This window comes from Budorcas taxicolor, chromosome 24 (assembly GCF_023091745.1).
Source record: "Budorcas taxicolor isolate Tak-1 chromosome 24, Takin1.1, whole genome shotgun sequence".
Lineage (NCBI taxonomy): Eukaryota > Metazoa > Chordata > Mammalia > Artiodactyla > Bovidae > Budorcas > Budorcas taxicolor.
In genome coordinates, this window is record NC_068933.1 from 26,045,114 (window position 1) to 26,059,923 (window position 14,810).

Genomic DNA, 14,810 nt, shown 5'->3' on the forward strand with positions numbered 1-14,810 from the left:
ATGGGGTTGCAAAGAGTCTGACACGACTGAGCGACTGAACTGAACTGAACTCAAGAAGAAATTCAGTTATAAATGCCTGTTAAAAAACCAGAAAAATCTCAAAAAAGCCTAAACTTACACCTCAAGGAATTAGAAAAAGAATAAATGAAGCCCAAAGTTAGTAGAAGGAAGGAACTAACAAAGATTAGAATGGAAATAAATTTGAGAGAGACTAAAAAAGACAACAGAAAAGATTAATGAATCTATGAGCTGATTCTTTGAAAAAATAAACAAAACTTTAGCTTAACCAAGAAAAAAAGACAAGAAGACTCAAATACATTAAGTCAGAAATGAGATTCATGTTGACATATGGCAGAAACCAACACAATACTGTAAAGCAATTATCCTCCAATTAAAAATCACAAATGAAATAGATGTTACAACCAATATTACAGAATACAAAAAATCATAGGAGACTAGTATGAACATGTGCCAAAACTGGAAAACCTAGAGGAAATGAATAAATTTCTACAAACATATAAACTATCAAGACTGAACCATAAATAGGAATTCTGAACAAATCAATAATTAATAGACAGAATAAGTAATCAAAAATCTCCAATCAAAAGTCCAGGACAACTGCATTAGTTCTACCAAACATTCAAAGAAGAGGATCAATCCTTCTCAAACTCTCCCAAAAACCTGAACCAACGCATCAAATTTATTCTGAGGCCAGCACTACCCTGATACCAAAATGAGACAAATATGCAACAAGAAAAGAAAACTGCAGGCCAACATCCCTGATGAACACACGCAAAAATCCTCAACAAAATATTAACACACCAGATTCAACAGTACATTAGAATAACCTCACACCACGATCAAGCGAATTTACTCCAAGAATACAAGGATGGCTCAGTATCTGCAAATCAATCATAATACAGCACATTAACAAAATGAAAGATAAAAGTCACGTGCTCATTTCAGTAGATGCAGAAAAAGCACTTGGCAAAATTCAAAATACACTGACCATAATGCGCCACAATATGGATACCAAGGTAACATATCTCAACATAATGAAGGCCATATATGACAAGCCCACAGTTTACCTCAAAATCAGCAGTTGAAAGCTGAAAGCACTGCCTCTAAATCAGGAGCAAGACAAGGAAACCTACTCTTGCCACTTTTATTCAGAGTATTGTGAAGTCCTAATCAGAGCAGTCAGACAAAGAAAAGAAATAAAAGGCATACAAATTGGAAAGAAGTAAAATATCACCTTTTACAGACTATATTTTATATACCTCCCTAAAGACTTTACCAAAAAGCTATTAAAATAATGAATTCAGTAAAGCTGCAATACAAAACCAATATACAAAAATTTTGAGTTTCTATAAATTAACAACTATCAGAAAGAAATTAACAATCCCACTTACAACTGCATCAAAAAGAGTAAGGTACTTAGAAATACATTTCACCAAGATGAACAAACTCTACATTGAAAATTACAAGACAATGATGAAAGAAACTGAAGAAGATTCAAACAATGGAGATATTCTGTGTTCATGAATTGGAAGGGTTAATACTGGTAAAATATCTATTACCACCCAAATGAATACCAAGATTCAATGCAATCCTTATTAAAATTTCAATGGGATTTTTCACAGAACTAGAACAGTGCTAAAATTTATTTGGAATCACGAAAGATCCTATCAGGCCAAAGCAATCTTAAGAAAGAACAACAAATCTGGAGGCATCGCACTCCCAATATTACAAAGGAAAACTACTGAAACACTATGGCACTGACATAAAAACAAGCATGCAGATCAATGGGACAGAACAGAGAATCCAGAAATAAACCTGTGCATCTATCGTGAATTAATTTACAACAAAAGTGCCAAGACTATACAACAAGGACAGGACAGTCCCTTCAATAAATGGTTCTGTGAAAATGGGACAGCCACATTCAAAAGAATGAAATTGGAGGCATGAATGGATAGAGAAAATGTGTTATATATAAACAATGGACCCCCAGGGCATTACGCTAAGCCAAGGAGGTCAGAATAAAAAAGACAAAATACTGTATGAACTCACTTATATGTGGAACCTCAAAAAAAAAAAAAGCTTACAGATACAGAAAATAGACTGGTTGGTGGTTGCGAGAAACAAGAGGTTAAGGGGTGGGTAAAATACAAGCAGGGGATCAAAAGGTACAGACTTCCAGTTACCAAGTCAGTCAGTCATGGGGATGTACAGCTGTTAAGAGCAAATCTTAGAAGTTCTTATTACAAAATAAATTTTTTTATAACTATGTATGGTGACAAATTTAACCAGACTTACTATGATCATTTTTAAATTAAAAGATTAAAAACAATCTTTAATTGAAAAAAAAACAAAACCTGAGTAGCTGATTCAATATACCATCTTAAAATTTAAAATCCTATCACTAACGCAGAATGGCCTATTTAATATCATACTGGTTTCATTATTTCATTTCATTATTAATCTCCAGAACACAGCTACTTAGAGAAGAATAATCTGGAACAATCACTGCTTTCTCTCATTCTCTTCTCTTCTGGCTTTTGCATACTCCTTTTTCTTCCTTGCTAGCATTATACATTTCTTCAAAGCACTGTATGGTCAACAAAATGACAGTAACAGTTATCTTCTATCTCTGCCAAGAACTGAAGAAAAGGAAACAACCCAGAAGGGATTTAATGTAATTACGCCAAATTTCTCCCTTGAGAAATTACTTAGGCTAGAACACATCTTCACATTTTTTAAGTGTGGGGTTTTTAAAAACTTGGGTTTTTAACAATTTAGAAATAATCCTGCCTGAAAATGACAGACTGTCCACTTTTCATGACCCCTTCAATTCCTTAAGGAAAAGAACCACTAAAAACAGGATGTCAAAGTGACTTTACATCACAGAACTATTTAAAACAGAATAAGCAATCGTAAGTTTACATCACCATTCTACTTTAGAATGTAATGAAAGGCCTATTGAAACTAACAATACTAGCGCCTATCAAACTGGAGGAAAAGAATGGAGCAGGAAATGCACCCAGAATTCCCAACCAGTAAGCTACAATTCAATACTTCTACCTTTCAACATGCTATAAAAGCGCAACTTATCAACTCTGGTCACATATTATTTGCAAAATAATAAGTTTAGACACTTAAGTTGAAATCTCAAAAGGGTTCTTCATGTGGTAATGGCCAAGTAGCTCCTAAGGGACCAGCCCACTTGAAGACAGCTACTATAGTCTCTGGACAAGGTATTTCAAACAGAAGCCTCCTTCCCACAAACAACAACTCCCTGGCAGTCCAGCAGTTAGAGACTCCGCACTCTCATTCTGAGGGCCCGGGTTTGATCCCTAGTTGGGGACCTAAGATCCCATAAGCTGTGTGATGTGGCTCCAAAAAAGACCCAAAGAGGAAAAAAAGAGCTAAATGAACAAAACAGATGTGTCATATGGTACCTACCATAGAGAAGAGAAAGTCTGAAGATTGAGTCTAGTCAAGACATATGCCCACTTAAAAACGAAATAAAAAAACTCTTTTGAGGACTATCATGGAATCCTGAGTCATGTAATTCACAATGTTCAAAATTCAATAGAAACTAGGTATCTGAAGAAACAGGAAAACAAGAGCCATACTCAAGAAACAAAGTCTCAGTGCAGACCATCCCCAATATGAGCCAGCTCTTAAAATTAGATTTTAAAGCACTTTTTCAAAGTAGCAACAGAAATTATTCACAAGGGTGTAATGGAAAATATGCTTGTGATGAACAGAAAAAAAAAAAGTATCTCAGCAAAGAAACAGAAACCATTTCATTCAGAAAGAATGAAAAGCCTACAACTGAAAATACAATTTATAAAATAAAGAATTCACCAACTGGGAGCCGAAGGACGTGCGCTCACCTCCTCCTGAGAGAACACCAAAATCTCAACTAGCTGTTGAGCAAGCATTGACAGGAGGACACTGGAAACTACCAAAAAAGATACCCCACATGCAAAGACAAAGAAGCCGCAAGACAGTGGGAGGGGCACAATCACAATAAAATCAAATCCCATACCCACCAGGTGAGTGACCCACAGACTGGAGAACCGTAAGAACTGTAATACAAAACAAGTTCTCCCACTGCTGTGAAGGTCTGGAACCCCACATCAGGCTTCCCAGCCTGGGGACCCAACAAAGGGACTGGGAATCCCCAGGGAATCTGACCTTGAAGGCCAGCGGGATTTGATTACAAGACTTCCACAGCACTGGGGGAACAGAGACTCCAGTCTTGGAGGGCACAAACCAAACCACGCGCACACCAAGACCCAGAGGAAAAGAGCAGCGACTCCACGGGAGACTGAACCGAAACCACCTGCTGGGATGAGGCTCTCCTGGGGAGGTGTGGGTCGGCAGGGACCATGCACAGGGACGGGACACTGGAAGCAGCAGGCTGGGAAGGTCCCCCTCAGTGTAAACCCTCCTGAAGGTAGCCATTAAGCTTACCATAGAGCTGGGGGCTGGGTCGCCTCAGGCCAAACAACTACCAGGGAGGGAGCGAAAACCCACTCATCAGTGGACAATTGGATTAAAGCTTCAGTAAGCAAGGGCATCCCCACCAGAGCAAGACCCAGTTTTCCCCACCACCACTCTCCCATCAAAAAGCTTACACAAAAGCCTCTTAGCCTCCTTCATCATAGGCCAGACAGAAAAAGCAAGTAGAACCACAACCCCATAGCAAGTAAAACAAAACCACATTACAGAAAGTTAACCATCATGAAAAACGCTGGGCTGGAAGAAGCACAAGCTAGAACCAAGACTGCCGAGACAAACCTCAGCTATGCAGATGACACTAAAAAGCCTCCTGATGAAAGTCAAAGAGGAGAGTGAAAAAGTTGGCTTAAAGCTCAACATTCAGAAAACGAAGATCATGGCATCCGGTCCCATCACTCCATGGGAAATAGATGGAGAAACAGTGGAAACAGTGTCAGACTGTATTTTTTTGGGCTCCAAAATCACTGCAGATGGTGATTGCAGCCATGAAATTAAAAGACACTTACTCCTTGGAAGGAAAGTTATGACCAACCTAGATAGCATAATTCAAAAGCAGAGACATTACTTTGCCAACTAAGGTCCGTCTAGTCAAGGCTATGGTTTTTCCAGTAGTCATGTATGGATGTGAAAGCTGGACTGTGAAGAAGGCTGAGCACCGAAGAATTGATGCTTTTGAACTGTGGTGTTGGAGAAGACTCTTGAGAGTCCCTTGGACTGCAAGGAGATCCAACCAGTCCATTCTGAAGGAGATCAGCCCTGGGTGTTCTTTGGAAGGAATGATGCTGAAGCTGAAACTCCAGTACTTTGGCCACCTCATGTGAAGAGTTGACTCATTGGAAAAGACTCTGATGCTGGGAGGGACTGGGGGCAGGAGGAGAAGGGGACGACAGAGGATGAGATGCCTGGATGGCGTCACTGACTCAATGGACATGAGTCTGAGTGAACTCCGGGAGTTGGTGATGGACAGGGAGGCCTGGCGTGCTGCGATTCATGGGGTCACAAAGAGTCAGACACGACTGAGTGACGACTGAACTGAACCATCATGAAAAAGCAGAAAGGTACCTACCAGATGAAGGGACAAGATAAAACCCCAGAAAAACAACTATATGAAATGGAGATGGGAAACTTTCCAGAAAAAGAATTCAGATTAATGATAGTGAAGATGACCCAAGATCTAGGGAAAACAAAGGAGAAGATGCAAGAAATGTTTACCAAAGACCTACAAGAACTGAAGAACAAGCAGAGATGAACAGTATCCTAGAAGGAATCCACAGAATAACTGAGGCAGAAGCATGGATAAATGACCTGGAGGACAGAATGGTGGAAATCACTGCCACAGAACAGAATACAGAAAAAAAGAATGAAAAGAAATGAAGACAGCCTAAGACACCTCTGGGACAACATTAAATGCATCAACATTTGCATTATAGCGAGCCCAGAAGGAGAAGAGAGAGAGAAAGGACCTGAGAAAATATATGTAGAGATAATAGCTGAAAACTTCCCCAACATGGGAAAGGAAATAGTCAACCAAGTCCAGGAAGTACAAGAAGTCCCAGGAACGATAATCACAAGACACATCGAGACATATAGTAATCAAGCTGACAAAAATTAAAGACAAAGATAAAATACTGAAAGCAACAAGGGAAAAATGACAAATAACATACAAGGGAATTCCCATCAGTCTATCAGCTGATTTCTGAATAGAAACTCTACAAGCCAGAAGGGAATGGCACAATATATTTAAAGTGATGAAACGGAAGAATCTAAAACCAAGATACTCTACCCAGCAATATTCTTCTTCAGATTTGATGGAGCAATCAAAAGCTTTCTAGACAAACAAAAGTTCAGAGAATTCAGCACCACCCAACCAGCTTTACAACAAATGCCAAAGGTGCTTCTGTAGGCAGGAAACACAAGAAAAGGAAAAGACCTACAAAAAAACAAACCCAAAACAAATCATAAGTGAAGTAAGTAAGTGAAGTCACTCAGTCGTGTCCAACTCTTTGTGACCCCATGGACGGTAGCCCACCAGGCTCCTCCGTCCATGGGATTCTCCAGGCAAGACTACTGGAGCGGGTTGCCATTTCCTTCTCCAGGGGATCTTCCCAACCCAAGGATCGAACCAGCACTGCAGGCAGAAGGTTTAACCTCTGAGCCACCAGGGAAGCCAAAACAAATTATACATATCAATAATTATCTTAAATGTAAATGGATTTAATGCACCAAGCAAAAGACACAGACTGGCTGAGAGGATGAAAACATGTGCATTTATGCACTTTTGCTTACCACTCTGCTCGACCCCCCAAATTGTATGTAATTATTGTATATTGTTAGGTTAATCATGTTCCCATTATGGCCTGCAATTGTAATTATCTTTTATTTTTTTGTCTGGCTACTGATTATGAACATTGATAAAACATCTTTACTATTGAAAAAAAAACATTTACCAAATCGGCTTAATAACAAATTGAAGGTAAAAACGAAAAGTCAGTATAATTAACAACAGATCAATAGGACAAAAAAAATCCAAAAGCAGGTACACACATATGCGCGTACATACACACGCACGCACACACCTCCCCCACCTCCCCACCAAGGCACCAGTGGGACAATACCAAAAAGACCTAACACATGTAACTGAGCTACCAAGAAGAGGAGAGAAAGAAGCAAGCTTTCTCCATGGGTAGCAAAAAAAAAAGAACTTAAAGCTTCCAGATTAGCAGCAGTCATTAGCAACTGTGACTAACAGAGACTAGGAGCCTTCCCAAGAGAGTCGAAAATTCAAACTAGAAATATAATCTCTATCACATTTACTGACTGCCCCTTTCAGAATGCAAAACCAAGTTATTAGTTAATGCTTTTGTGTTTTAAAGCCTCTGGTTCCCTTGGGTTGGCAATGTGCTCCAGTGCTGTTGAAGGAGTCCTTGAATACAAACAGTAACAACTTAAAAGAAAAACACTTATGCCATTGAGGAAATCTTTCCACACATTTTGAAGAATCAATTATATACAACAACACGAGAAAGATGTCAAAGTTACACAAAAATGACTATGCTCTGTCCTGTTGTAGCACAAAACACAAATTTCAAATCTTCAACTGATGATGGAGATGGTTTTAAAATAATTTTTTTAAGTCTTGATGTTTTTTAAAGCCAAAAGACAGTATCAATTCAAGTTATATTAAGGTGTAGAAAGAAGAGAGGGGTTACCTTGACAGCTTTCTGGGAATTGGGCAATCCTTCCTCGATGTCTTCTAGAAGAATCCCTCCTAAGCCTCGCTGGTCATGCTGATCCAAGAGCCTAAGCAGAGCCTTCTTATCTTTTAAGTTGTACTTGGGCTTAAAGGCATACTTTCCATCTACTACTTCAATTTTGGGATTATTGACTAGTGCCTGAAACAGTGACACAATTTCAACGTATTAACAAAAGGAAATACCATACATAATTTAATTCTACTTGTACTAAAAAAACAACAATATCTAATACAGAGGCAAATTAAAAGTATCTTGTGGATATCAACAGATCTAAACAACAGGCTATCTATCAACAGGATCTAAAACAACAGGCAGAGATCAGCACGGTGCTCACTTTTTATTAAAAAAAAAAACCAAACTTAATTATTCACATAGAATCTCTGGATAAGAAAGAAACCAGTTTATTAGAACTGCTTTGAAGAAAATGTACCCATATTGTTTCAGAAGACAAAAGAGGTGAGAATCAAAAACACACCTATTAACATCAATAGCCACTGCCTACCCACCCTCAAAGTATCACATATCGGGATTATAACGTGAAAAGCATTCCCCTGGGATGAACATATCAAAAATCAGTCTGTCTACATGGTATCAAATGGCACTAGCAGCTGTAGGAGGACTTCAAAAGGACCAGAGTAGTGCAGATACGAAATTACCTAAACTGTCAGTTGAGACTGAAACTGAGAAGGAACACAGAAATTTCTGAATATAATTATGTTCCCAGTCAGTCCTGTTGTATAACTAATACCAGAAGGAAAGCTCTTCAAGAAAGAGCAACCATTTTATTTTCTTCTACAGCTGCCAGCCTGACCGTGAAAGGATAAAAAAACAGAAAGAAGAAATGAGAACAGAACAGTAATTAAAATAACCTTTACCTAATGTCAGTAATCCATGAAATTTCAAAATTAGGAAAAGCATCAAAAATGTGGATTACCACCATTCTTATATCACTAGTATGAGCCACAATGGTACTGCCTAACTAGTTCATTTTACATTATGAAAATCAAGACTATCTTGCTTGGTAAAATAAACTGAATTCTATTTTAGGAAGTTTACATTTAAAATCAGCACTGTTCCTAGAAAGTTGCCTTAATGAATTGTCATTTCATACTTAGCCAGAAAAGAGACAAATATCTCAATTTTTATTTTAAAGTGCTACTCATTTCCAAATTAACACAGTCACTGTTTTCAGATACACACGTTGTGTGTATATATACAAAATATTCGTGGTTATTTTTCCAAGTGACTTGCCAGATGCAGTAACATCACTGTCAACTCATAATAGCAGTAGCAGTACGACAAATACATTTCTTAACAAAAATCTTGCTTTCCCTATAATACTTCAAGCTTTATATGTCCCAAAACATAGAAACAATACAATCTGTCAAATACATACATTACAAATTAAGCAATTCAAAATAAGCATCAATTATTCTGTAAAAACTTAAAAATTAGTAGTGACTGACTTCTTTACAACTTTAATGCTACTGTCTCCAACATTTTAAAACAGATACACAGAATATACAAAAACAAATCAATCTCAAAATGTGTGTTTTAAAAAAAAAACCCTATACCAATTCAAGAAAAAACTTATCAATTTCAGTATATGAAAACCCTACAGTAAAAAAAATTTACAATAATTTAAGACTATTCTTACCTCACTCATTAGCCATTGCTTCTGCTTGAGTCCAATATCTAAATGTTGCGTTTCATCCAAAATTTCTTCTAAAGTAAGAGGATGTGTATCTCCTCGCTGATGCCGTGTCTATTGAAGGAAGAAATTGCTATTTGAAGACGGTTTTAAAATGCTAGGTGTATTAAATAACAGGGTAAATGAATCTTTTCAGGAATGTAGAATGTGTAATTATTTGAAGCAGTACAATTATAGTGAAGAAGAGAATGGACTATAAAATAATGGACTATAAAATCAGAACTGAGTTCAAACTTGAAGCTACATAAAATCAAACAATAAAATGAGAAAAAATATTTGCAATTCTTATCACAAAAAGTTAACCTTCCTAACATTTGAACAGTTCCAAAAAGCTAACATGAAAAGGACCCCAAAACAGGAACATACAAATCACAAAAAAAGAAATGCTAATGACCATCAATGGAGGAAAAGATACTCAACTTCCACTAAGACATTTCTCATCTATTACACTGGCAAAAATCCTTATTTGACAACTCAATTGGTAAGGCTATAAGGAAACAGGCCCTCTAACACACTGCTGGTAAACAATGCAAATTGATATGATTCCTTGGAAGGGAATTTGGCAACAGAAATGCACTGAAAACCTTAATCTAGCAAATCCAATTCGGAGCATTCACCCTAGAAGAACTACAACATAGAAAAGCAGAAAAGTTACCTGCAGCATCCTTTTAAAAGGAAAATACTAGAAACAACTCAAGTAGCCATCAATGGACCTGAGTCTGAGCAAACCTCAGGAGATAGTGAAGGAGAGGGAAGCCTGGCGTGCTGCAGTCCATGGGGTCGCAAAGAGTTGGACACGACTGAGTGTCTGAACAAGGGCCCATCAACAGAGGACCGATTAAATTACAGCATATCAATGCTACTATACAGATGTTAAAAAAGAAAATGCAGGTGTTCGCAATGTGCTGATCTGCAAAGATGTCCAATACAAACTATTAAGAAAAATATGTTGAGACCAAATGCTGGTGAGGATGTAGAGAAAAGGACTCTCCTTCTTTGCTGGTGGAAATGCAAATGATTATGTGCAGAGTACATCATGAACTGTATAAAAAAGGTCTTAATGACACAGAAAACCACAATGGTGTGGTTACTCACCTAGAGCCAGACATTCTGGAATGTGAAGTCAAGCGCACCTTAGGAAGTATTTCGACAAACAAAGCTAGTGGAGGTGATATAATTTGTGAAGGTGATGTAATTTCAGCTGAGCTATTTCAAATCCTAAAAGATGATGCTGTGAAGGTGCCACACTCAATGTCAGCAAGTTTGGACAACTCAGCAGTGGCCACAGGACTGGAAAAGGTCAGTTTTCATTCTAATCCCGAAGAAAGGCAATGCCAAAGAATGTTCAAACTGCAGCACAATTGTGCTCATTCACATGCTAGCAAGGTAATGCTCAAAATGTTTCATACTAGGCTTCAACAGTACATGTACCAAGAACTCCCAGATGTACAAGCTGGATTTAGAAAACGCAGAGAAACCAGAGCTCAAACTGCCAACATCTGTTGGATCATGGAAAAAGCAAGGGAATTCCAAAAAAAATCTACTTCTGCTTCATTGACTATGCTAAAGCTTTTGACTGTGTGAATCACAACAAACTGTGGACATTTCTAAAAGAGATGGGAATACCAGACCACCTTACCTAAGAAACCTGTAGGCAGGTCAACAAGCAACAGTTACAACTGGACATGCAACAATATTGGGAAAGGAGGACTTCCAGCTCAAGATGGCAGAGTAGAAGGACGTCTGCTCATCTGCTGCGAGAACACCAAAATCAAAACGAGCTGTTCAACAGCCATCAACAGGAGGATTCTGGAAACTACCAAAAAAAGATATCCCATGTCCAAAGGCAAAGAAGCCACAGTGAGACGGTAGGAGGGGCACAATCAGGAAAAAATCAAATCCCACACTCACCAGGTGGGTGACCCACAAACTGGAGAACAATAATAACAAAGAAGTTCTCCCACTGTTGTGAAGGTTTGAAGCCCCACATCAGGCTTCCCAGCCTGGGGACCCAACAAAGGGACTGAGAATCCCCAGGGAATCTGACCTTGAAAGTCAGCAGGATTTGATTCTAAGACTTTCACAGAACTAGGGGAAGCAGACTCCAGTCTTGAAAGACACAAACAACTTTGCGTACACGAAGATTCAGAGGAAAGGAGCAGTGACTCCACAAGAAACTGAACCAAACCTACCTGCTCATGCTGGAGAGTCTCCTGTGGAGGCCTGAGTCAGCAGCAGCTCACCACAGGGACAGGGGAACTGGCAAACAGCTGTCTGGGAAGGTCCCCTTTGGTGTAAACTCTCTTGGAGGTCACACTTAACTGGACCATAGAGCTCACAGACCCCACGGCTGGGTCATCTCAGGCCAAACAACTACCAGGGAGGGAGCGCAACCCTACCCCCATCAGCAGATAATTGGAGTAAAGCTTTACTCAGCACTGAAGATGGTGACTTCAGCCATGAAATAAAGACACTTACTCCTTGGAAGAAAAATTATGAATGACCAACCTAGACAGCATATAAAAATCAGAGATATTACTTTGCCAACAAAGGTCCGTCTAGTCAAGGCTATGGTTTTTCCAGTAGTCATATATGGATGTGAGAGTTGGACTATAAAGAAAGCTGAGCACCGAAGAATTGATGCTTTTAAACTGTGGTGTTGGAGAAGACTCTTGAGAGGCCCCTGAACTGTAAGGAGATCAAACCAGTCCATCCTGAAGGAAATCAGTCCTGAATATTCATTGGAAGGACTGATGCTGAAGCTGAAACTCCAATACTTTGGCCACCTGATGCAAAGAGCTGACTCACTGGAAAAGACCCTGATGCTAAGAAAGATCGAAGGCAGGAGGAGAAGGGGATGACAGAGGATGAGATGGTTGGATGGCATCACCAACTCAATGGTCATGAGTTTGAGTAAACTCCATGAGTTTGAGTAAACTCCAGGAGTTGGTGATGGACAGGGAGGCCTGGCATGCTGCAAACCATGGGGTCACAAAGAGTCAGACATGACTGAGTGACTGAACTGACTGACTGACTGACTTTAGTGAGCAAGGCCCTGCCCACCAGACCAAGACCCATTTTTTCCCACCACCAATCCCTAGCATCAGGAAGCTTACACAAGCCTCTTAGCCTCCTTCATCAGAGGCCAGACAGAAGAAGCAAGCAGAAGCACAATCCCACAGCAAGTAAAACAAAACCACATTACAGAAAGTTAACCATCATGAAAAAGTAGAAAGGTAACTCCCAGATGAAGGGACAAGATAAAACCTCAGAAAAACATCTAAATGAAGTTGAGATAGGCAATCTTCCAAAAAAAGAATTCAGAATAATGATACTGAAGATGATTCAGGATCTTGGAAAAAGAATGGAGGCAAAGATTGAGAAGAAGGAAGAAATGTTTACCAAAGATCTGCAGGAACCAAAGAACAGACAGAGGTGAATAATACACTAGACGGATTCCACAGCAGAACAACTGAGGCAGAAGAACGGATAAATGACCTGGAGGACAGAATGGTGGAAATCACTGCCACAGAATATACAAAAAAAAAAAAGAAAGAAAAGAAATGAAAACAGCCTAAGACACCTTTGGGACAACACTAAACAAACGAACATTCACATTATAGGGTTCCCAGAAGGAGAAGAGAGAAAGGACTTGAGAAAATATATGACGATATAATAGCTGAAAACATCCCTAACATGGGAAAGGAAATAATCAACAAGTCCAGGAAGCACAGAGGATAAACTCAGGAAGTAGGAAGGATAAATTCAAGGAGGAACACACCGAGACACATAGTGATCAAGCAGACAAAAATTAAAGATAAACTATTAAAAGCAATAAGGGAAAAACGACAACATACAAGGGAACTCCCATCATGCTATCAGCTGATTTCTCAACAGAAACTCTACAAGTCAGAATGAAATAATGGCAGGATATATTTAAAGTGATGAAAGGAAAGAACCTACAACCAAGAATATTCTACCCAGCAATACTCTCTTTCAGATTTGATCGAGAAATCAAAGGCTTTTCAGACAAGCAAAAGCAACGAGAATTCAGCACCACCAAACCAGCTTTTACAACAAATGATGAAGAACTTCTCTAGACAGAAAACAAGAGAAGGAAAAATTTTACATAAAGAAAATAAACCCCAAATAGTTAAGAAAACAGTAATAGGATCATACACATCAATAATTATTTTAAATGTAAATGGATTAAATGCACCAACCAAAAGACACAGACCAGCTGAGCAGATGAAAACACGTGCTTGTATGCACTTCCACTTAGCACATCACTCTGCTTGACCCCCCATGTTGTATGTAATTATTTCATACTGCTACTGCTAAGTCACTTCAGTCGTGTCCAACTCTGTGCGACCCCATAGACGGCAGCCCACCAGGCTACCCCATCTCTGGGATTCTCAGGCAAGAATACTGGAGTGGGTTGCCATTTCCTCCTCCAGTGCATGAAAGTGAAAAGTCAAAGTGAAGTCGCTGAGTCGGACGCTCCTCCGTCCGTGGGATTTTCCAAGCAAGAGTACTGGAGTGGGGTGCCATTGCCTTCTCCGAATTATTTCATATTGCTAGGTTAATCACGTTCCCAGTACGGCTTGCAACTGTAATTATCTTTTATTTTTTGTCTGGCTATTGATTTTTTGAAAAAATACAAATGCCCAGGGATTGTTCTTTTTTTTTTTGCCAGAGCTCCAGATATGTTTCTAATGAGCAGTCATGTTTAAAAACAATTGAACTATATGAGGATCTTTTACTTTTATCTAGGTTGTTTCACTTTTCTATCTCATATTCAGTGCTCCCGTTTAATTCAGTTTATGTTTTCCAATTTCATCGTTTTTTTCTCTTTTGATGTTCTTTATCAGGCACAAATACATATATATATACATACTATGTATAATACATGTATTTAGAAAACTTATGAATTTTTGCATAGCTAAAAAATTTATGACATGTTCATTCCACTTGCTTGACTTAGTATAAACAGAAAGCTCAATTTCTAACTGAAAAAAAATAGATATGCAAGAAGCAACAAAGGTTTTTACTATATAACACAGGGAACTGTAGTCGATATCTTGTAGTACCTTATAATGGAAAATATATGCAGAGTACATCATGGGAATGCCAGGCTGGATGAAGCACAAGCTGGAATCAAAACTGCCAGGAGAAATATCAATAACCTCAGATATGCAGATGATACCACGCTAAAGGCAGAGAGCGAAGAGGAATTAAAGAGCCTCTTGATGAAGGTGAAAAAGGAGAGTGAAAAGGCTAGCTTAAAACTCAACATTCAAAAAACTACAGTCATG

General features: G+C 38.8%; 1 protein-coding gene across 2 annotated transcripts in view; it reads right to left on the bottom strand.

The window, feature by feature from the left end:
• GTF2E2 (general transcription factor IIE subunit 2) overlaps nucleotides 1–14,810 on the bottom strand; it is an 89,573-nt gene that overhangs the window by 30,040 nt on the left and 44,723 nt on the right. For both annotated transcript variants that reach the window (XM_052661349.1, XM_052661350.1), the window contains exons 4-5: nucleotides 9,442–9,549; nucleotides 7,740–7,922 (exon numbers count right to left, since the gene is read on the bottom strand). In XM_052661349.1, the coding sequence (XP_052517309.1) occupies nucleotides 7,740–7,922; nucleotides 9,442–9,549 (291 nt within the window). The remainder of the gene's footprint in view (nucleotides 1–7,739; nucleotides 7,923–9,441; nucleotides 9,550–14,810) is intronic.